The 25,150-nt window shown below is 44.7% G+C and overlaps 1 protein-coding gene across 1 annotated transcript in view; it reads right to left on the bottom strand.

The window, feature by feature from the left end:
* ADAMTS19 (ADAM metallopeptidase with thrombospondin type 1 motif 19) overlaps positions 1–25,150 on the bottom strand; it is a 465,279-nt gene that overhangs the window by 156,445 nt on the left and 283,684 nt on the right. Inside the window, exons 11-12 of the mRNA XM_029619011.1 lie at positions 10,448–10,549; positions 3,449–3,579 (exon numbers count right to left, since the gene is read on the bottom strand). Coding sequence (XP_029474871.1) covers positions 3,449–3,579; positions 10,448–10,549 — 233 coding nt within the window. The remainder of the gene's footprint in view (positions 1–3,448; positions 3,580–10,447; positions 10,550–25,150) is intronic.

Below are 25,150 nucleotides of genomic sequence, written 5' to 3' on the forward strand. Positions count from 1 at the left end.
TTTGATGGCTACCAATTGGTTGGGCAGCTGACATTTATCAAATCCAGTAGCCTTCTGGACGAGGTAGATCCCGTCTGCCTTCCTGTTAACGGGAGGTACTATGAGAGGGTATTCCCATATCCTCAGCATAAGTTCCTTAAGGATATCATGCACATGGACCACCACGATTTCCTTAGGAGGCTCCAAAAACTGGAGGATCTCCAGCATCTTGTGCCTGGCATCCTCCTCCATCAATAACTGAAAAGGAATAGCTTCTAGCATTACCTGCACAAAACCTGAAAAGGATAAGTCCTCTGGTAGGGACCTCATTTGCTCTTCTGAAGGAGATGGCTCTGAGGGGAGACCCTCTGAGCCCTCAGAGGAGGACTCTGCAGTACCATCCTCCCAGGGGTCTTAAGGAACCTCATCCTCACTGTATTCTACAAGGGATGGGGCTCCTGGGTGCTTGGCCTTCATCCAGAGGCATAGTAATCAGCAAAACCAGTGTAGGCCCCGGCAAAGTTGGATGGCTGGCAGCAGGCCATGTCGTCTCTGCTGGTCCAGGTGGAGCTTCCTTCTCAGAGGATCCAGCAATGATCACAGAATCAGTCGGAGGAAGAATTGGTGTTCTGCTGGGCATCAATGGCCTCCCAGGAACCAGTGGCAGGTGGGTTGATAGCACACCGATGAGCACATTAAGGTGTTCTAGCAGCGGTTCTAAAGCAGACAGCATCCTGTGGCACTGGCACAGTTGGTGCTGTCAGTGCCACAGGACCGATGGCCTGAATTGTCTGATCCACCTCCAGTTGGACATGCTGCTCCAGGTCCTCCTCAAAAATGGCCAAAGCCAACAATGACTGGGAGGAAGAAGGGGTAGCCAGATCTTTCTTGAATCCCTGAGGTGGACTGGCATCAGGACCAGTGGATACCATTGCAGACCCCCTGCAATCAATGGAGGATGGGCGCTCCTCACCATGGGGTCACTTTGGGGCCATCATGACATGAGCCGACACATCCCTGTGTGTGGCACTGTGCATCAAAGGTCACCGGTGCCAATGCTTCCTTGGTTTCCCTCGGTGCTCAGCCCAGTCTTTTCCTGGTGCTGAGGTAAAAAATGAGGAACCTGACATCCCTGACCTGAAGAACACAGAACATGGTCGGTCTCCGGTGCTCCTATCTATTGGTGACATCGACAGAACCAACAGTCCCACCGATGTTGATGGTGAGATGTCCATCAGTGTGGCCAATGCTGAAGTTTATAGGGATGTGCAGAGGGACGCCATACGTGGCATTCGTGATTTGGATTCGTCAGGGAGCAGATACGTTGCATTCGGCCGTATGGCACCCCGATGCGTTAATACGGCGATTTATATTCATGTCCCAGCTAAAATTAAAATTAACTACAACCCCCCACCCTCCTGACCCCCCCCCAAGACTTACCAAAACTCCCTGGTGGTCCAGCGGGGAGTCCGGGAGCCATCCCCTGCACTCTCACACCCTTGGTGCCGGTTTCATCATGGCGCCGATAGCCTTTGTCACAGGGGCTACCGGTGCCATTGTCAGTCCCTGTCACATGGTCATCGGCGCCATCTTGTGCTCCTACCATGTGACAGGGGCTGACTAATGGCACCGGTAGCCCCTGTGACATAGTATGGGCAAAGGCTATTGGCGCCATTTTGAGTACTGGCATCGGACGGCTGGAGTGCAGGAGGTCACTCCAGGACCCCCGTTGGACCCCCAGGGACATTTGGCCAGCTTGGGGGGGGCCTCCTGACCCCCACAAGACTTGCCAAAAGTCCAGCGGGGGTCCGGGAGCGACCTCCTGCACGCCGGCCGTATGATGCCAGTACTCAAAATGGCACCGATCGCCTTTGCCCTCACTATGTCACAGGGGCTGACCGTCGATCACCTTTGCCCTCACTATGTCACAGGTACCGACGGTCGGCCCCTGTGACATAGTGAGGGCAAAGGCGATCTGCTGCCAGTATTCAAAATGGCGCCGATCGCCTTTGCCCTCACTATATCACAGGGGCCGACCGTCAGTACCTGTGACATAGTGAGGGCAAAGGCGATCGGTGCCATTTTGAGTACTGGCATCAGATGGCCAGCATGCAGGAGGTCGCTCCCGGACCTCCGCTGGACTTTGGCAAGTCTTGTGGGGGTCAGGAGGCCCCCCCAAGCTGGCCAAAAGTCCCTGGGGGTCCAACGGGAGTCCCGGAGTGACCTTCTGCACTCCGGCCATCCGATGCCAGTACTCAAAATGGCGCCGATAGCCTTTGCCTATATTATGTCACAGGGGCTACCGGTGCCATTGGTCAGCCCCTGTCACATGGTAGGAGCACAAGATGGCACCGATGGCCATGTAACAGGGGCTGACCAATGGCACCGGTAGCCCCTGTGACAAAGGCTATCAGCGCCATGATGAAACCGGCACCGAGGGTGTGAGTGCAGAAGATGGCTCTCGGACCCCCCGCTGGACCACCAGGGAGTTTTGGAAAGTCTTGGGGGGGTTCAGGAGGGTGGAGGGTTTGTTTAAATTTTTATTTAGGTGGCCGTATAATTCGGCGAAGATTCGTGTATTTGTGGGGAATCGCGATACGTTTTGCTTCCCCATGAATACTACGAATAGTGCAATATACGTTGCGGATTGCCAATACGGCGAAAACGAATGCACACCCCTAGAAGTTTATGGCTCAGACTTTCTCGACCCAAACAGTTTCTCCATCTTGTTGAGTCAAGTGCGACATCCCTTCGGGGTCATTTGAGCGCACTTTCGGCATCCACAGATGTCATGCAATGCCCCCATGCAGGGGACACATATCAAGGGAGTTATTGACAAAAAATAGTTGTGGCCATGACAGAAACAGAAAAAGTGAACCGCAAATCGATAACGATGGTGGCGAGCTACATTGACCAGTGGACATCGAGGCACCGCCGCTACAGTGGAGGTTGGTGTAAAAGAAAACTTACCTGAAACGCCTAGAAACCTAGCTGAGGAGGCTACAGGAGGGGCCAAGAGGGACCTGGTGTCGATGGAACGCGAAAACCCAAAGAAAAAAATTGGGGGAAAAAGTTTTCCAAAATTTAGAAAAATAAAAAGCCAAGAGCTCACACAAACTATGATGCAACAGCTTTGCAGAAAAAAACAGACTGAAGAGGGACCCTGCGTGGCGCATTGTATAGGGCATGCTGGGCATGCTCAGTATGCCAGGTCAAAGTTCTGGAAACTCTGACAGAAGTTTTCCATGCTGGGCTCCATCTGATGATGTCACCCATATGTGAGCACTACCATCCTGCTTTTCCTCGGAGAAAACATATAAAAGCAAAGGCTGTATGAATAAGTAAAACCCTCCACATGATGAATGAAGTGCCACAATTCTAGTGCACATGCCAGACTGGAACCACACTTAGCTATAAGTACACCTAAAAGAACAAACAGAACCACAGATAAAATATAGAAAAATCCTACCCAGAACACTTTCGTTGTCTGCTGTTAATTCCAGAGCCACATGTTCTGCTGCAAGCACTCCATTCACTCCATTCCCCTAAGAGGTATTGTGGATAAGATGTCTTACTGGTACATTCTCCAACCTTGCAATGCTAGTCAAAAATTTACAAATTGAGGTTAAGTACTAAATACATATGAAAAAGAAATGTCATTGCAAATGTCTGCAAACATTATGGGGGCAAGATTCAAATAGGCCACATAGTTGCAAAGTGTGCAGGTGCTTTTATCACTTGTACTTCGTAGCTAATATTCACAGAGAAACCATCTGAGCGAATGTAAGGTATGCCCCCCCTAAAAGCATCAGGGCACTTGTCACCAGCTATTCAGTAAGGATGTGCTATTGTGCTGTCATTTGAAACAATCACGTCAAAATAGTCCAGTCAATATTAGATGCACCAAACGTCACAGAACAAAAAAGCATCTAGGTAAACAAATTCGTTAACATTTTCTGCTACTGGCATCCATTAATCAAATGTAGACTCTGCAAGCTTTTCTCAAGGACCATCATACTACCCCACAAGAACTCTGTTTTATTTTTATTTTTTTTTTAGAACACTTTCTCTGCTTTAAGGGCCATGCATAATCTTTGGTCCTTAAACTATTTCTTTTTAAATTACTTCCTGTGAGGTTAGCTTGTAAACCTTGGCCCGACGTGGTACCACATTTCGACAACACACCACCAGCTTTCTAGTTTTATTTAAATGACAAGTAACTTGTTCCTTCAGCGTCTCAATGGGCAGGGCTTTTATTTTTAATAAAGAGGAGGGGCTGGGGATTTACTTTAAATAAATATTACTTTTTCAGGGGAAACAGCTGCCTGTAGGGGTGGTGGGGAGGAGGGACAGAGTGTCTCCAGAGACCCCTAGGGGACTGATTCGGGTTTTTTTCCTCTTTTCTTCTCTCTCTTTTTGGTTTCAGAAAATAGTGTGCGCAATAGTGAGAATTATCTGCAAAAATCTCGTGCAATTTTTTGAAGCGAAACAAACCAAAGGTTAAAAAAATAAAAATGTGGTTATTCGAAATGACAAATAAAAGACAAAATTTTTTTAAATTGCACACCTCTACTATTCAGTTTAGTTTAGTTTGGGTCACATATTTCTATGGGTAAACCTGTCCCCAAAACGTGTTACAATACATAAACACAGAAAGGTCAAAAGTTAGAACATTTCTTTGGGATTAGGCCAGGCAAACAGTAGGGTTTAAAAATTCCCGCATACTGAATGTTTCTGGATTATCTGACTAAGCCGGATATTAGGGATGTGAATCGTTTTTCTGACAGATGAAAATATCATACGATATTTTCTCATCCGTCAGGTATAGGGGGTCCCCCCGAAAACGATAGGAAAACCCCACGATATTTTCATGTGGTTTTCGGTGCGGGAAGAAAAGGCAAACAGAAAAACAAACCCTAAACCCTCCCCGACCCTTTAAATCGAATTATTTAGAATCCCCCACCCTCCGACCCCCTAAAACTTTTCTAAAGTACCTGGTGGTCCAGCGGGGGTCCCGGGAGCGATCTCCCACTCTCGGGCCGTCGGCTGCCAGTAAACAAAATGGCGCCGATGGTCCTTTGCCCTTTCCATGTGACAGGGGCTATCGGTGCCATTGGCCAGCCCCTATCACACAGTAGGAGCAATGGATGGCCCGTGATTCTATGAACCCGATACCGGAAACGAATTCACATCTCTACTGGAAATAACTTTGCCGGATAATCCAAAGGAATTCTGGGAGGGGGGGTGATTTATTTATTTAGTTATATTCCAGTTTTCAGGCACATCAAAGCAGATTACATTCAGTTAATGTGGGTATTTCCCTGTCCCCAGAGGGCTCACAATCTAACTGGGTCATTTATCAAATTGCGTTAGGGCCTTATGGCACAATAATAGCTACTAAGGTGCATTAAATCACATATATTGAACGATATACATAATATATTGCATGCCCCTGCCCAGATACCCTCCCCTATTACAATGAACTTCTCAACATGTGATTTGCATGCATGAATAATGCAAATGGATGCAAAGAAGGCCATTGTAAGCCCTCTGGGGATAGAAAAATACCTACAGTACCTGAATGTAAACTGGTGTGATATCTCAATTGAGATCGAATGTCGGTATATAAAAATAATAAATAAATAAATAAAAAATAAAAATTACTAGGCAAGTTGATGCAAATATTTTATCACGGCTAACCGAGATGGTGGTCAGCCGCAATAAAATAAACCTGCCTGGTATGCGATAGATGTGTGGATGGGAGGCCTGGGACCCTAACGCAGGTCCTGAGGCTCCCGCCACACATTTAACGCAGCAGGGAAAAAAAAACCCCAAAAACTGCGGCCAAAAGGGTTGAGTGGTGGTCATTGCTGACCCTCATTTCAACTTAGGTCCGCCAGGCGAGATGACCCCAACTCCCCTGAAATAAAAACAAAGTGTAAAGTATATGCATAGTGGCAGCGGCGGCCCCCTAGCCCACCCAATATGCAAATCCAAACACCCCTCCCCCACCCCCAATAGAGGCAGCCACCCCCGGCCTCCTGATAGAGGAATCCCCCTCCTCTGCCCCCTCAGATTGCAATAGAGGCAGCTGCCCTCTGGCCCCCAATAGATGAATCCCTCTTCCCCCACCTCCCCAGCACCCACAATGTGCAAATGTCCCCTCCCCACATGGTCTGAGTCTGATCCTGGACTTTACCCCAGTCACATGGCTGGGGCAAGGTAAGGTTAGCGCCATTTGGAAAATAGCACCAACTGAGACGAGTGTGAGGGTGCACCCATCCCCAATGTGGGATCGATGCTAAGGGGGTCTCTGCCTGCCTCTATCAGGCAAAGCAGATTCCTCTATTGAGGATTTGTGTGCTGGGTGTTGCCTCTTTTGGGGGGGGGGGCCCAGGGAGGGGGCATGTCTCTATTGGAGGGCTGGGAGAGCAGTGGAGGGGGAATTTGTCTGCCGAGGTCCTGCCTCTATTAGGGGGCCAGGGGAGGGGGTATTCTCTATTGGGGCCAGAGGGCCGGGGGCTGCCTCTATCGGGCCAGCACCACCGCCAAATGCATACCTTACACTTTATTTTTATTTCGGGGGAGTTGGGGCTGCCTTGAATGTTGACCCCCGGTTAAAACGTGGGTCATAAATGGCCTCCCACTCAACCTCCCTTTCTGGCCATGGATCTTTTTTGACCGATTGGCAGCCCTTTATGATGATGGAAGTCCTGTGAGGTTAGGGCTCTGATTGTGTTAAAGGGCTGCTCGCCATGGTCTTTTTTGTTGCAGTATTTGGCCGTGAAACAAAAGAACATGCCATTGAGTCGCATTGTATTTTTGGGGGAGGGAGCCCAACTAACACAGTGACCTCCCAACCCCCACCCCCCGATAGTTCAACCCATCCTGCGAACAAACATTGCATTTTGATGATTCAAGTACAAACTTGAGGCAATGGAATATGAAATGACTTCCCAAGTTTACAAGGAGCAGCAGTAGAATTTGAACCCTGTAGCCAGTATAGTTTTTGTAGGATGGGGATGATATGATCTTACTGCATACAGTCCTCTCACATTCATGCTGCAGCATTCAAAATTAGCTGAAGCTGATATAAGTCCTTCATTGGCAATGCATGGTATAGTGCATTACAGTAATCCAGCTGTGAGATTATCACCATATGGACCACTGTGAACAGACACGCCTTCTCAATGAATGGATGGAGTTTACGTAGGTAAAGGAAGAACACTTTAAAAACATTTTTCAATGTTTTATTGAAAAAATATCATTATACATAAATTTGAAAGCTCATATTTCCAATGAACTATAAGCAAAAAGGAAAGTTCCAAGCAAAACTACATACTTTTCTCCTTAATTCTTTAGTAGTCAGCCCAGTTCTGTCCAACTCCAGGGAAAGTATTAAATTACAATTGCCCCCTATAAATATCCTACCTTCAAAGAAAGACAAGAAAACAGATACAGTGAGAAATAAACTCAATCTGATTAATGTTAGGGGCATAGTGCTACCTGGGCAGGATGGACGCTGCAGACCGTCATCTTAACCTCAAGGTTCACTAGGCACACCTGCGTGCTCTCAGACCTGCTTTAACCACGTCATGGCGGGAACCTCAGGGACGTCCCCATCAGATGATGTCATTCAACTCTGATATTTAAGCTCGCCAGCCCAGAAAGCTGGCGACTTGGCAACGAGTTCACTTGCTGTTCCTACCTACTCTCTTCAGCATTGTTTCATTCCTGCTTCCGTGGTGTGAGACTATCGGGTACCCACTCCTCGGGGGCCCTGCCTTGTCTCTTGGCTATATGCTCCTCGGAGGGCCTTGCACCCAGATTCCTGCCTGCCTCGCTCCCTGAGGCTTTCTACAGAAATTCAACTTGTCTTCAGTTGCTGTGAGTACCACGCTGTGTGTGTTGTCTACGTGGAATCCCTCTCCGGTGTACCCTGCTCTGCAGACCACTGCCGTGAGGAGCCACCTCCGGATGCACGCTGATCTACAGACCCACGCCGTGACATCACTAAGAGGAACCTTCACCAGTGTATCCTGCTCTGTGGACCACTACCATGACCTTCCAACTAGGAACCCTCCTGTGTACCATCTTTACTGACATAAGAACATAAGAACATACCATACTGGGTCAGACCCAGGATCCATCAAGCCCAGCATCCTGTTTCCAACAGTGGCCAATCCAGGCCATAAGAACCTGGCAAGTACCCAAAAACTAAGTCTATTTCATGTTACTGTTGCTAGTAATAGCAGTGGCTATTTTCTAAGTCAACTTAATTAATAGCAGGTAATGGACTTCTCCTCCAAGAACTTATCCAATCCTTTTTTAAACACAACTACACTAATTCCACTAACCACATCCTCTGGCAACAAATTCCAGAGTTTAATTGTGCACTGAGTGAAAAAACTTTCTCCAATTAGTTTTAAATGTGCCACATGCTAACTTCATGGAGTGCCCCCTAGTCTTTCTATTATCTGAAAGAGTAAATAACCGATTCACATCTACCTGTTCTAGACCTCTCATGATCTTAAACACCTCTATCATATCCCCCCTCAGACGTCTCTTCTCCAAGCTGAAAAGTCCTAACCTCTTTAGTCTTTCCTCATAGGGGAGCTGTTCCATTCCCCTTATCATTTTGGTCACCCTTCTCTGTACCTTCTCCAGTGCAACTATATCTTTTTTGAGATGCGGCGTCCAGAATTGTACACAGTATTCAAGGTGCGGTCTCACCATGGAGCAATACAAAGGCATTATGACATTTTCCATTTTATTCACCATTCCCTTCCTAATAATTCACAATATTCTGTTTGCTTTTTTGATTGCCGCAGCACAGTGAACTGACGATTTCAATGTGTTATCCATTATGACGCCTAGATCTCTTTCTTGGGTGTTAGTACCTAATATGGAACCTAATAGGGGTGTGCATTCGGTCCCTACGTATTGGCAATCCGCAACGGATGTGCCAATATTCGTTGTATTCGTGGGGAAGCGAAACGTATTGCGATTCCCCACGGATACAACGAATTTTCGCCAAATTATTTGGCTGCCAATTTAAACAACCCTCCCACCCTCCTGATCCCCCCAAGACTTACCAAAACTCTCTGGTGGTCCAGCGGGGGGTCCGGGAGCCCATCCCATGCACTCTACACCCTCAGTACCAGTTCAAAATGGCGCCGATAGCTTTTGACCTACTATGTCACAGGGGCTACCGGTGCCATTGGTCAGCCCCTGTCACATGGCCATCGGCGCCATCTTGTGTTCCTGCCATGTGACAGGGGCTGACCAATAGCACCGGTAGCCCCTGAGACATAGTAAGGGCAAGGCTATCGGTGCCCTACCTAAATCCTCCCCTACCTTTGTTTTCGAATTTACGCCTGCCTCCGGGCAGGCATAACTTGCACATGCCGGCCGGCTGCTGGTGCATGAACCTCTGGCACGGCCGCTGTGCCGGAGGCCTTGGTTCCACCCCCGGATTAGCGCCCCGCCCACACCCACACCTCCTTCCCGGCCCCGGACCGGTGCCCCGCCTATGACTCCGCCCCTTCCCGCCCCTTTTTCAAAGCCCCAGGACATACGTGCGTCCCAGTGCTTGCACGCACCATGAGCCTATGCAAAATAAGCTTGGCACGCACAGGGCAGGTTTTCGGGGTTACACATGTAACCCTTTGAAAATCTACCCCATTATGTAAACTTTTGGAAAACTGGGTGTCAATTAGAAGTTGTATTCGGATGACACAATTTTTTTGCCCTCTAAATCATCCTGGAAATACATATTTGAGCTTTTGTTTACCTGCCTCACTACTATAAAACACTAGCTTTCCCACAATAAACTCTCTCTCAATATCAATAAAACTGAATTATTTATTTTGCAACGGACCCATATGGATTGCTCATCTGTATTTGTTTTCTAAGGATTCTTTGCCAATTAAGGGGTAGATTTTAATACCTGTGCACGCTACCCGGTGTGCACACATGGACGCACGATTTTGTAACATGCGCGCGCATTTGCGCGTATGTTATAAAATCAGGGGTCGGCGTGCACAAGGGGTGCACAATTGTGCAACTTGCACGCGCAGACGCCTGCGATCTTCCCCCATTCCCAACTCCCTAATCTAACCTTGCTACCCCTTCCCCTAACCTATCCCCCCTAGCCCTATCCTAAGCCCCCCCCCCCCCGATCTTTGTTTTACATTCTGCGCCTGCCGGCACGTGATCCCCTGGCATAGCGGCCATTCAATCTTATTTTTCATTCATTCCGTTCAATCTTATTTTCCATGCTACCCTTGGTTAACCCGTCTCCTAGTTCACTTTCCCTGTTAATATGTATTTTCAAGCCTTTGTGTTCAAATGTAAACCGGTATGATGTTTCCACTAATACCGGTATATAAAAAGTTTCTAAATAAAATAAAAATTAATTAATTAATTAATTAATTAAATAATTAACTGAAACTTACACTTAACCTACCTTTCCAGGGTCACATTCTGTGCCATCCATTGGGGGTTCCAGTTTTGTTTTACATTCCTTTTCACCTTCTATTTTACACCACAAGCCCGTGCACATAACATGCTGTAATAAAGTATAGGACATGTTCCTAAGTAGAGTATAGAGTGAGGGATTTATTCTAGCAAGATATAAAAACTTTCAAAGCTTTAAGGAAGATATTTAAATAAATTCTTTGCATAAGTGAAAAAACCCCCCAATAACTGTACATTATCTACATCCATAGAATAATATGAACAATACTTAAGCCTGCACACATGTGTATACATTATCACATAAGACAATGGAAACTATTTTCCTAATTGAAAAACAATGAGCCTTAAAATCATTAAAAATTATATTTAATATCAGACCATACCTTTATGGGGGCAATTTTCAAACTGGCTGTACTGCTGCAGAGTTTGCAGGCACTTTTTACCTGAGGACATTGCATTAAATTTAAAGGGTACATAAGGGTTTACTTTTTCTTTGAAAGTTGTCACAGGTAGGAAGTAGCCATAAACTCGTTTTTTGTAGATATTTCATAGAAAATAAAGTCCATAGGTTTGAAGCTTAATGGCCTATTTAACAAAATGTGATGACATGCTAATGCCTGTTGTTGTGCATTAACATATATTGTTAGTAAATAGATCCCTTTAATTTATTTAATGTTCATGATCACATTTTGATAACTAGATCCCTTAGTAGCTTACAAGCATAATCAACTGCATAAGTGGGTGACATCATCAGATAGCACACACAAGAAGCATTTTCTCCAGAGCTCTGGTTAAGCCTAGAATGTTTTTCTGGGTATGCACAGAACTTCCTGTGCAGCCACATGTGGGCTTCTTAGCCTTATTTATCAGAAGTAGTCAACTTCCAAGGGGAGATGAGAGGGTATGTGTGACTAATTACATTGGGGCCGATGCAATAAAACGAGCGGAAAGAGAGCACTGAAAAGTCAGTGCCCACTTTCCTAACTGCGCATGGTGCTCGCAAGGGGGGTGCCATGCTATACCGAAATTAGGGGGTCGCGCTAGCAAGGAGGCGCTAGGGTTGCTTGCGTGACCTTAGCGCCTCCTTGTAAATGTGACCCCGCTGCGGCTGCTGGTTATGAAGACCGATGCCGCATGCTATAAAATCAGGGGTCGGCACGCACAAGGGGGTGCACATTAGTGCACCTTGTGTGTGCTGAGCCCTCGGGGAGACCAGCTGGCTTTCCCTGTTCCCTCAGAGGCCGCTCCGATTTCGGAGCGGCCTCAAAGGGAACAGGCTTTCCCTGTTCCCTCAGGGCCGCTCCGAAATCGGAGCGGCCTCAAAGGGAACTTTCCTTCCCCCCCACCTTCCCCTTCCTTCCCCTACCTGTCCCGCACCCTAGCCCAAAGAAAAAAAAACCCCGTACCTTTATTTTACAAGTTACGCCTGCCAGAGTCAGGTGTAACTTGCGCGCGCCAGCCGACTGCCAGCGTGCATCTCCCAGCCCAGTGGCCTTGCAGAGGCCTCTGGCCCTGCCCCTGGACTGCCACGCTCCATCCCCGGACCACTTTTCTTTTCAAGCCCCGGGACTTACACGCATCCCGGAGCTTTACGCATGCTGCCAGGCCTTTTGAAAATAGGCCTGGTGCGCGTAACCCTTTGAAAATCTGCCCCACATTGTTTATTTTAAACAATATTTAAACTATATACAAATAAAAAATATAGTATACCAAGTACAAAAATCAACAATTTATCAAGTTAAGCCATATAAGTTACAAACCTTTAACTCTGAAATGTCACTTTTGTTTTGAAATAGTGCAGTCACCCTTTTTATTGTTTCTTGAGAAAGTTCTTGTCTTTCCGAAATATGAACTTGTGTATGCTAAAAATGCCCTCGGTATCAGCAGTTTATCATGTTGTTAATTGCATGGAAAGAAATGTGCACATATATTGGGTACATAGTAACAGATATTTAGTTCAAGTTGAAACTTGTCAGCACAAGTGGTGGTCATCAAGGCTTCAATTAATTGAAGTTAATTCCCTCTTTGCTAGCTGTGAGGCACCAGCAGTTGCAGACTTCCAAACTTCATCCGGGTCTTTGTAAATGACATATGATTGGACACATATGCAGGTGCAAGACCCTGTATAAAGATTAAATTCTTCAAAAGGGAAAACTCTCCATCCAGGAATTATATCAAAATCTTTGAGGTATCACACATTCTGAAGCCGATGCAATAAGATGCGCATAAAAATGTGCATCTAAACCGGTCACCTGCTTTTCTAAAGCACACATAGCCATCTCTCCAGGGTTCCTGATGCAAAATTTAAATGAGCTGGTGCTTTAAAAGGGATGCGCTAGGGAGAAATTGTATGTCCCTAGCGCCCAGGAGACGTGGCTGTGCACGTATTACTATGAGCACTCAATATAAACCATGGAGAACACTATCAACTAAAGAATTAATTAAATGTATCCATTATGAAAATGAAATCTTTTCTGGGCACACAATATACATGCACAAGGGGCAAAATCGGCCTGAAGTGTGTATATTGAGCACCCAGAAAATTGTTGTTTGTTTTTTTTTTTATAATCGATCCATTTCATTAATTCTTTAGTAGATCTTCAGTAGATCTACTGTTCTCTATGGGGCGGATTTTAAGAGCCCTGCTCGCGTAAATCCACCCGGATTTACGCGAGCAAGGCCTTGCGCGCCAGCGCGCCTATTTTCCATAGGCCTGCCGGCGCGCGCAGAGCCCCGGGACTCGCGTAAGTCCCGGGGTTTTTCGAGGGGGGCGTGTCGGGGCGTGGCCAATTGGCGTGGCGTTTTGGGGGCGGGATGCAACATTTCGGGGGCGGGCCCGGGGGCGTGGTTTCGGCCCGGGGCGGCCCGGGGGCGTGGCCGCGCCCTCCGGAACCGCCCCCAGGTCGCGTCTCGGCGCGCTAGCGGCCCGCTGGCGTGCGGGGATTTAGTTCTCCCACCGGAAGGCGTAAATCCCCGGACAAAGGTAGGGGGGGGGTTTAGATAGGGCTGGGGGGGTGGGTTAGATAGAGGAAGGGAGGGGAAGGTGAGGGGAGGGTGAAAGCGAGTTCCCTCCGAGGCCGCTCCGATTTCGGAGCGGCCTCGGAGGGAACAGAGGCAGGCTGCGCGGCTCGGCGCGTGCCGGCTGCACAAAATTGGCGGCCTTGCGTGCGCCGATCCTGGATTTTAGTGGCTACACGCGTATCTACTAAAATCCAGCGTACTTTTGTTTGCGACTGGTGCACCAACAAAAGTACGCGAACGCGCATTTTTTGTAAATCTATCCCTATGGTTCCTCCTCTGTGGTTCCTCTGTGAAGGAACCACAGAGAACAGTATTTTTGTTTTTTTATCATAAGCCCATGACTCGTGAATGACTTTATGCCAGCTCTGGTGCTGGTGTTAAATTTGCCAGGTTAAAAAGTGTGCATTGGATGCCCGGGGATGTACTGCATCAGGAGTAATAGCTAATAAACTTATCTAAATGGAATTTACATGTAATAAATGCTATTAGCTATGTGTTTGTTTGAGCGTGTCTTGAATGCGCTAATCCCCTTATTGCACTGGGTGTTACTCTAGAATGTCCAAAACGTGGTTTCAACCCGAAGGTAAACCTGTGCACTAGGCTGTGTGCACTTTATTGCATGGGGTCCTCTGACTGCTTTCTTTGTCCACTCCAACTTCACTTCCCTCCCCCTTCATTTCAGGACAGGAGGAAAGAGGGTGGGGTGAACAACAGAAGAAGGTTCCCTTCAGGTTGCTTGGGAGGGGAGGGGTTGGAGCAGGAGCAGAGAGAGAGCTGAAACCTAAGGCAGGCAGGATCTCTGCAGCCTTTTTCAAAGAATTGAAGTAAGAGGTGTTAAAGCTTTCAGGAATGTTGATTATGTGGCAGACTAAAATATGCAGCAACAAGCCAATTATCCAGTTTCTCCCATGGCTGCACAATCGGGGGAGGCCAGGGGCACCGACTAACCAATGAAAGTACTGGGGTATCCTTGGCCCAAAATGTCTTGTACTATTAGAATATAAAAAAAAACAAAACACGAATTTTGGGGGTCTCCCTACACATAGACTGAACATTACGCCTGTATTCTGTAAGAATTCAGAAATGTGCAAAACAAATCATGCAAGGAGAAAATTATGTATGCAAATGTGTATAAAATATCACACAGTATCCTATTGTATGCCTTGCAGAGCTTGATGCAAAAATGAAAATGAGGATTACTGCCAAGTTTAAAATACTATTGCTGTTTTTGTTGAGAAGGGGGTGTTTTAGTGTGCCCTTGGGCCTCAGCCCGACCCCAGATGGATCCAGGACCAAACTGAGGGTTGGCGAAGTGTCCCAGGATGGCAGACACGGTCTTACCCTCTGCCGGGCCGGCAAGCTCCCAGCACCAACAAGAAGATGATGTTGGTAGGAGAACGGTCCTCCGACCGTTCCAAGCCCTTTCGGACCTGCCGCTTGGATCGGTTGTTCGACGGCATCACATACGAGAGTTGAAGCAAAGACATGACACCAAGGCTTTTGAAGACATGACACCAGGGCTGTTGAAGACATGACACCAAGGCTGATGCAATGGCATCAGAGACGAGACGAGGAACTTGAATTCCAGACGAGACAAGAAATTGGGAAGGTGGACATTGGCACTGTCTCTCAGGGCGCCCTACTCAGCCCACCTTCACGGGCGGACCCAATGGGCTGGTCACGGACCACCCTGTCCCACTGCACGCCCTACACAGCCCGAGGAGGCTGGTCACGGACCACGCAGAGAGCGGGACAAGCGCAGGGAAGAATCCAGCCGAGGCAGAACTTTGACGACTGAGCCAGATGTCATCCGGAGCTCCACGAAGGCTGGCAGGACAAGACGGCTCAGGAACACAGGACACCTGTCAGTCAGTAAGGCAGCTAGTAAGCAGTAGTTAGTGTGTTTATTTTTAAAAGTCTGTAAGGCAGCTAGTAAGCAGAACTGCGTGTATTTAAAAAAAAAAAAGTGTTTCGCTGGTGGCTGCATCGGGAGGGACCACAGAGTCAGTATAATCTACAATACAAAAGTATAACATAGGTGGAACTAATAAAATTGCGGCTACTCATTCTTAATAATATTCTTCCGAACTATACATACCTTGTGTATAAGTCATGGAGCGCATCGGCCCTCACTATTGTTGACTATTTAAAGAAGCGGATTGGTGCCAAAACAGGTTCTATCGCGAGAGACTCAAGCCAGGCCCCGCCCCCAGTCCCTCATCCAAACAGGTGCCATTCAATCTCTTTATTTAGGCCTCTGGGATGGACTGTGGCTAGCGTAAAGATCCACTTTTGCTCCCTTCTACCCAATATTTCAGCATAATCGCCTCCCCTCAACAGGGGCAGGTAACCTCTAATACTGAAAAAAAGAGTTTTGCAATGGTATGCCGGCACTGAGCCCAATGCGATACCAGAGGTTCATCTATCCTCAGGAGACGAATATTTGAACAATGTTCAATTATGCAATTTTATTAGTTCCACCTATGTTATACTTTTGTATTGTAGATTATACTGACTCTGTGGTCCCTCCCAATGCAGCCACCAGTGAAACACGGGACCGTGTCGGGGGACATTTACTGATTGCTTTGAATGAATGTGGAGTTGCCATTGAATAATGTTGGAAAATAAACTTTGACTAAACAGACTTTGAACATAAAGGTGGACTCATTAGTCTTTTCCTTGCACGCTGATTTTTTGGGATATTTGCTGATGTGCAAGGTCTTTTTGCTTCATGTTTTGTTGGGTTGAAAGACTTCAATTACCCCAATATTGACTGAGTAAATGTATCATTGGGACACGCTAGAGAGATATATTTCCTGGATGGAATAAATGATAGCTTTATGGAGCAATTGGTTCAATAACCGATGAGAGAGGGAGCAATATTAGATCTAATTTTCAATGGAGCACAGAATTGGGTGAGAGAGGTAATGGTGGTGGGGCCGCTTGGCAATAGTGTTCATAATATGATCAAATTTGAATTAATGACTGGAAGGGGGACAGTAAGCAAATCCATGACTCTCGTGCTAAACTTTCAAAAGGGAAACTTTGATAAAATGAGAAAAATTGTTAGAAAAAAAACTGAAAGGAGCAGCTACAAAACAAAAGTGTGCAAGAGGTGTGGTCATTGTTAAAAAAATACCATCCTAGAAACACAGTCTAGATGTATTCCACACATTAAGAAAGGTGGAAAGAAGGCAAATCGATTGCTGGCATGGTTAAAAGGGGAGGTGAAAGAAGCTATTTTAGCCAAAAGATCTTCATTCAAAAATTGGAAGAAGGATCCAACAGAAGAAAACAGGATAATGCATAAACATTGGCAAGTTAAATGTAAGACATTGATAAGACAGGCTAAGAGAGAATATGAAAAGAAGTTGGCCATAGAGGCAAAAACTCACAGTAAAAACTTTTTAAAATATATCAGAAGCAGAAAGCCTGTGAGGGAGTCAATTGGACTGTTAGATGATTGAGGAGTTAAAGGGGCACTTAGAGAAGATAAGGCCATCACAGAAAGATTAAATGATTTCTTTTCTTCGGTGTTTACTGAAGAGGATGTTGGGGAGGTACCCGTACTGGAGAAGGTTTTCATGGGTAATGAATCAGATGGACTGAACCAAATCACAGTGAACCTATAAGATGTGGTAGATCTGATTGACAGACTGAAGAGTAGTAAATCACCTGGACCGGATGGTATACACCCAAGAGTTCTGAAGGAACTAAAAAATGAAATTTCAGACCTATTAGTAAAAATTTGTAACCTATCATTAAAATCATCCAATGTACCTGAAGACTGGAAGATAGCTAATGTAACCTCAATATTTAAAAAGAGCTCCAGGGGCGATTCGGGAAACTACAGACCGGTAAGCCTGACTTCGGTGCCAGGAAAAATAGTGGAAAGTGTTCTAAACATCAAAATCACAGAACATATAGAAAGACATGGTTTAATGGAACAAAGTCAGCATGGCTTTACCCAAGGCAAATCTTGCCTCACAAATCTGCTTCACTTTTTTGAAGGAGTTAATAAACATGTGGATAAAGGTGAACCGGTAGATGTAGTGTACTTGGATTTTCAGAAGGCGTTTGACAAAGTTCCTCATGAGAGGCTTCTAGGAAAAGTAAAAAGTCATGGGATAGGTGGCGATATACTTTCGTGGATTACAAACTGGCTAAAAGACAGGAAACAGAGAGTAGGATTAAATAGACAATTTTCTCAGTGGAAGGGAGTGGGCAGTGGAGTGCTTCAGGGATCTGCATTGGGACCCTTACTTTTCAATATATTTATAAATGATCTTGAAAGAAATACGATGAGTGAGATAATCAAATTTGCAGATGATACAAAATTGTTCAGAGTAGTTAAATCACAAGCAGATTGTGATAAATTGCAGGAAGACCTTGTGAGACTGGAAAATTGGGCAACAAAATGGCAGATGAAATTTAATGTGGATAAGTGCAATGTGATGCATATAGGGAAAAAAACCCATGCTATAATTACACAATGTTAGGTTCCATATTAGGTGGTACAAACCAAGAAAGAGATCTAGGCGTCACAGTGGATAACACATTGAAATCGTCAGTTCAGTGTGCTGCAGCAGTCAAAAAAGCAAACAGAATGTTGGGAATTATTAGAAAGGGAATGGTGAATAAAACGGAAAATGTCATAATGCCTCTGTATCGCTCCGTGGTGAGACCGCACCTTGAATACTGTGTACAATTCTGGTCGCCGAATCTCAAAAAAGATATAATTGTGATGGAGAAGGTACAGAGAAGGGTTACCAAAATGATAAGGGGAATGGAACAGCTCCGCTATGAGGAAAGACTAAAGAGGTTAGGACTTTTCAGTTTGGAGAAGAGACGGCTGAGGGGGGATATGATAGAGGTGTTTAAAATCATGAGAGGTCTAGAACGGGTAGATGTGAATTGGTTATTTACTCTTTTGGATAATAGAAAGACTAGGGGGCACTCCATGAAATTAGCGTGTGGCACATTTAACACTAATCGGAGAAAGTTCTTTTTCACTCAACGCACAATTAAACTCTGGAATTTGTTGCCAGAGGATGTGGTTAGTGCAGTTAGTATAGCTGTGTTTAAAAAAGGATTGGATAAGTTCTTGGAGGAGAAGTCCATTACCTGCTATTAATTGAGTTGACTTAGAAAATAACCACTGCTATTACTAACATCTGTAGCATGAGATAGACTTAGTGTTTGGGTACTTGCCAGGTTCTTATGGCCTGGATTGGCCACTGTTGGAAATAGGATGCTGGGCTTGATGGACCCTTGGTCTGACCCAGTATGGCATGTTCTTATGTTCTTATTTCTCTATTAATTTGAGCAGAAACGATGTACTAATTTGTTTTCTGAGAGATATCATCCAGATTCCAACCTTATTAAATTTGGGAACTGTTTCCATAAAGTTTCTTTATCGTCTGAAAAAATAATTTGATTGAAGTTCCCTTTACATATACTATGGCAATAGTGCCTCAGCTGAAAATCTGCAACAAAATGCTTTCCAGAAAGGTCCCATTCTTCAGGTAATTGCTTAAAAGAATGCAGAGTTCTCAATTCCTGATACATTAATGGACCCAGGCAATAAAACCCCTTCCTCAGCCAAGAATGACAAAGGGTGTTATTAAGGCCAGCTGAGAAATCTTCATCTCCCATAAAAAACAGATATGGAGAAGAGGCACTACCTGATCTATGTATACTCTTTCTCCATCATTTTCATGCTCTTCAAAAGGCAAAAACTCAGAATCCAGAAATCTGCAGAGAGCACAGCACTGCCCAGGACTTATGTAAAAGATCAGTAACTCTGTACAGCCAAGTCCATTCCAACAGCAAACCTTTGCTATCATATTTATTGCACAAGAACACTCATTCTTAAATATATCTCATGAGACAGGCTACATTATAGAGGCACAGATCAGGCACAGCCAGCCTTCCCAGCTTTTTATCACAACTTAAAATATCTAATTTCAAACATGCATGCTTACAATTCCAGGTAAAAGAGATGAGCATAGACTTAGAATTACAAATACCTTTGTTTTTTTATATCCAAATAGGTAACTTTAACAAACAATACAAAATTTTAAGAAGAATGACCATTTTATGACTGCACATCTTCCCAACAAATTCAGGAGATATGCTATTTGTTAAGGAGCTCCTTGATGTATGCAGATTATCTGAAATATATTTATAAACTTCTTGAACAGTGCGCATAAGCCATATACCCAAATATCAAAATTTATCCAGGGACCATTTAAGGGGAAAGTCTTCCGACCATGTAATTGGTAAAGCAGCATCCAAGAGAAATGCCTCAGATGTATTATAATTAATTTTTAATCCCAAACAGGACACCAATAATTGAATAGTCCTAATAATTTCAGCAAGACTAATTCTGGGGTTGCCTGTAAATAGTAGCATATCATCTGCAAACAAACTCATTTTTACATGCTTGTTCTTAATCATAATTCCTTGAAAAATTCAAATGTCTAAGTTAAATAGACAAAGGTTCCAGTACTAAGACATACAGCAAGGGGGGACAGCGGACATCCTTATCGTGTTCCTCTGCCCAAAGGAAAAGGACTAGAAATATAATTATTTACCAAGAGCTGCACACAGGGATCAGCATACAAGAGCTGTATCCAATTTAGAAAATTATCTTCAAAATTATACTGTTTCGAAATCCACCACATAAAAAGCCACTCTACGCAGTCAAAGGTCTTTTCTGCATCCAAACTGATGAGAACATTATTTTGTTTATTAATATTAACTGCTTGGAGAGGCAGTAAGGCTTTTAGAAGATTAGTGGAAGAATGCAGTCCAGTAACAAAGCCAGTTTGATCTGGTGTGATTAAAGATTGGAAATAACGATTCATGCGATGAGCAAGAATAGCAGCTAAAATCTTAATATCCTGGTTAAGCAAAGATATGGGTCTATACAATTCAGGAGGGCATTAGGTAACAGAACCACTGTGGCAAGACTATTTCAAAAAGTGTTTCAAAATGACCACCTTCCCTTGAAGCAAGATACATATTCTTCAAGGGGGTAAGAATTTTGTCTTCTAGTATTTTGTAAACTTCGCCAATAAACTCATCTGGCCCAAGGGATTATGCCAGATGCAACTGGCCAATAACTCTCCTAATTTCTTCTTACCTAATAGGTTCCTCCATGGCATCTCTATCCTCTTAATTTAATTGAGGGCAAGGAAGATCCTGAAAGAACATCCATTGAGACTCCATTGAAGAACCCTCACTTGTATATAACTATTGGTAAAAATCCCGAAATGCTACTAATAAAGAGGATGTATCACACTGCATAATCCCCCAATAGGAAAATCTATGTATTATTTTCTTTTCCTGGCATTTTTTATTAAATTGTCAAGTAATTTTCCAGACTTATTACTCCACTGGAAAAGCCTACACTGAAAGTAAAGCATGTTTTGCTTCACCTTACAACTCAATAAATTATCCAACTCTTTCTGGGTGTCAGCAATCTTTTGTTTAACACTAGAGTCAAATGTAGCATTATGGGAACGCCAAAGTTGAGAGAACAGTTTGGATAGCTCTAAGAGTTTACAAGAATATATTTACTGTGTTTTAGTCTGATAAGCAATAATATGCCTCCATAAGACTTCCTTAACTGCAATCCGAAAAGAGCATTTATAGCCTTAACAGAATTAAATTGTACATACTCCTCCCATTGCTGCTTCAAAAATTTAACAAATTCTTTATCATGATAAAGCACTGCTGGAATCCTCCAACTTAGAGGTTTTCCTCCTCCACTTATGAGCCCCAATTTCATTTTAACCATAGCATGATCTGAAAAGGAGACCTCTAGTATATCATAAAGTTGTATTTTATCAAACCATAGCTCTGGGAGTAATATATAATCTAAACAGGAGTCTACATTATGTACAAGAGAATAAAAGGTATATTCCTTATGTAAATGAGTAAGGCACCATAAATCTATTAGGTGAAGTTCCTGGCACAGAAAACCAATTTCAATATTTATCAGATTTTTTTGGGTGTTTTAGAAGTTGAAAAATCTATCAAAGGGTTATCAGTTATATTAAAATCACTCCCAAGCAAAGGAACATATCTCTGCAAAGAAACCAATTTTATAAAAATATCAGTAAAACAAAACTATGAAAGTACTTATTGGGAGCGTATATACTAGCCGACAGAATTTTAACCCCATCCAAAGATCCCTTCACAATTATGAAACACCCAACCGTGTCTTTATATTGATGTTCAAAATCAAAGGAGATTCACTAATGAATTAAAATTGTAGCTCCCCATTGATGACTGGAAAAAGAAGACGAGAAGACTTGCCCCACCCATTCTATCCTTAGTTTTCGTTGTTCATTATCATCAAGATGAGTTTCTTGAAGGAGGGCAATATCACTGTTATTCCTCCATTAAATTTAATAGGGGAATGTAACCCATCCACACTGAGGGAGCAGACCATGAGATTAGCCATTAGGTGGGAGCATTAGGAAAACATCCCATATGATCATACTGAATTCTCCCTCCAAAACCACAAACAACACAAAGGGGTAGATTTTCCCTTTGCACATGTGTGTCCATGTGCACCTGTTTCCAGGCGTGCGCACATGGACACACCGATTTTCTACCATGTGCACACCAGCCCGCACATGGTGGAAAATCTGTGGGCTGCGTGCAAATGCGCCAGATTTTATAATCCACGCTTGTATGTGCAGGTGGCACATGCAAGGGGGGGGGGGATGTTTGCAATTTCCGCATAGCAATGCATTCCGGCCTTCCCCATACTCTCTCCCTCTTCTCCTCTCCTCCCCACCCACAAAACCCTACCATTTTTTGTAGTAATCTTTGTTTTGCAGCTTACTTCAGCTCCCCTTTGAAAATTGGCTCGGTGCACGCAAGGCCCGCCATGTGAGTAAAGCCCGGATTTTACGCACACATGGCATTTAAAATCCTGGCTATAGACATTGTTACTTTCATATTTCAATTCCTCTACTTTGTGGTAGGCCATCAATATCTTCATTTTGTCAGTACAATTCAGGTATTTAACCTGAATTAAATACCTGTTCAGCTCTGTGCCACCTGCTCCCGTCATGCACCCACTCTGCAAGGATGGCCCGCTCAGTGTTGTAGATATTAAGGGCTCTGGACAGCCAGGTTTCACAAAATTTAAGACAGACCTCGTCATGCAAGGTTTCAGCTACCCCCAAAATACACAGATTATTACATCTGCTGTGGTTTTCAAGTTCATCCATCTTGTCTTCCAGGTATTTATTTTGTGCCTGAAGGTCTGCCTGAATGTCTGCAATAGTGTAGTTCAGCGCTTCTCAACCAGTGTGTCACCAAGCACCAGCAGGTGTGTCTCGTGCTCCCAGTCTCTCCCACTGCTCTTCCTTCCCTGCTGCCGTTGCTGCTGGGCTAACAGCACATTCAAGCCCAATGGGAACGGCAGCGGTGTTAGAGGAAGCTGAGGCCTTTTCTTCTTCCCGCGCCTGCCCCAGGAACAGGAAGTGATACACAGTGCAGTGCGTGGGAAGGAGAAAGATCCGTGCCACATGGAAAAGTAGCAGTGGCAGCGGCAGCAGTATCAGCCCCCGAGCAGTAGCGTGGCCCGGAGCAATCGAAGCAGCCAGCAATCAGCAAAGGAGACAGCAGTATAAGCCTCCTGCGGCCGATGAGATTCTTCTTTCTTGGCCTGCAGGGGCTGGAGGAGGCTGCTGCAGCTACCATTTGTGCTCGGAGGGGGGGGGGGGGGGAGAGAAAGTGAATGAGAGAGAAGACAACCAGCCTATAAGTGAGAGAATGTGTGTGTGATTGAGAGCATATATTTGATTGAGAGCATGTGTGTAATTGAGAGCATGTATTTGATTGAGAGAATGTGTGCAATTGAGCGCATGTTAGTAAATGTGTGAGAGCATGTGTGTGATTGAGAGACAATAAAAGTGACTGGTCAGGGAGATGACTGGAGTGTGTTTGAGAGAGTGAGAGATTGGTCAGGGAGGTGACTGATGTGTGTGTGTGAGAGAGAGAGAAAAAAAGTATGGAAGTGAGAAATCTGGGTATGTAAGAAAGCATGGGAGTAAGAAACCTGGTGTTGTGGGTGAAAGAAAGCATGGGACTGAGAAGCCTGTATATGTGAGAGAGAGCATGGGAGTGAGAAGCCTGTATATGTGAGAGAGAGCATGGGAGTGGGAAGCCTATGTGTGTGTGCATGCATGAGAGAGAGACTGGTTGGTATGGTGATGGTGTGTGAGAGAGAGAACCTGGGGTGTGTGTATGTGAGAGAAAGAAAGTGATTAAGGGAATGAGGAGCCTGTGCATGTGGAGAGAGCAAGCATGGGAATGAGAGAGAGACTGGTACATGTGTGTGTAAGAGAGAGAAAGTGATTATGGGAATGAGCAGCCTGTGCATGTGGAGAGAGTGAGCATAGGAGTGAGAAACCTGGGTGTGTGGGTGTGTGTGAGACACAGTATGGGAGTGAGAAGCCCGTAGATGTAAGATAGAACATGGGAGTGGGAAGCCTGTGTGTGTGTATGGCATGAGAGAAACTGTTCAGGAAGGTGACTGGTGTGTGTGTCAAAGACTGGTTGGGAAATGATTGGTGTGTGAGAGACAGAAACTGGTCATGAGGGTGTGACTGGTATGGTGTGTGTGAGGAAGAGACAGAAAGACTGCTCATGGGCCATAAGGAAGAGGACCATGAGTATAGAGCTTAGCCACTACTGCTGCTTCTGGTGAGTGCTACAGCCTGCATGGAAGAGGACAGGAGTAGGAGAGCTGCTGGAGGGGGTATATAAAGGTGGCTTTTTAAGTTTATCTTTCTTGACTGCCATTTTAATTATTTAATATTATGTGATGTGTCTGCTTTTTAAAAATATTTTATTGGTGTTTGGAGAATTTTTAATAGTTTTTATGAGTTTTTAATTGTTGGATGTTATTCTGTTCATAGCTGTTTTGAAACATTTATTTTGCTTATTAGTATAGTTTTTCAATTATTTCTTTGTGGGGATCTATAGCTGCTTGCTAGTTCTGTTTTCCTAATAGGGGGTGTATTGGTGTTTAGGGCCTGATTTAATATTTGTAGTGTTGCCTTTTCATAGATAGGGTTGTTACTGGTTGAGTGCATTCCATAATACAAGTGTAACTGTGTGCAGATCCTGGGAGTATGTTAGGTTGGTTCTGTGTATGTTACTGAGGTGAGATATTTTACTAGCATGTAAGTGTTTGTATCAGTCTTATTTGTTGTGTTTTCTCAAGAGTACACACATTGGTGGTAAACTGCTGTCTTTTCATAAGTAGGGCTATTGAGCCTGGATAGTAGAAGGAGTTTGAGTTGCTGTTACTGAGATGACACCAGAACCAGAATATCTTTTTTGTAGGATGAGTTGTATGGGGAATGTCGTAATTCTGCTTTACATCCATTATTGTGGGTCAGGGGGGGTTCCCGTGGATGCAAACTGTACTTTTACATCTAGCCCCATGATGATCATGGGTTCAGTGTGTCATGCATGTGAGAACCATCTGTCAGGTGTGTCCCGACAGAAAAAAGGTTGAGACCACTGTTGTAGTCTAATGATGCCAGGTACTCATCATGCTTAGAGACTGCAGTATTCCACCTTATCTCTCAACTCATCAACAGATGACTGTAACTTCTGATTGGTCAGTAACAGCAGT

This window comes from Rhinatrema bivittatum, chromosome 1 (assembly GCF_901001135.1).
Source record: "Rhinatrema bivittatum chromosome 1, aRhiBiv1.1, whole genome shotgun sequence".
Lineage (NCBI taxonomy): Eukaryota > Metazoa > Chordata > Amphibia > Gymnophiona > Rhinatrematidae > Rhinatrema > Rhinatrema bivittatum.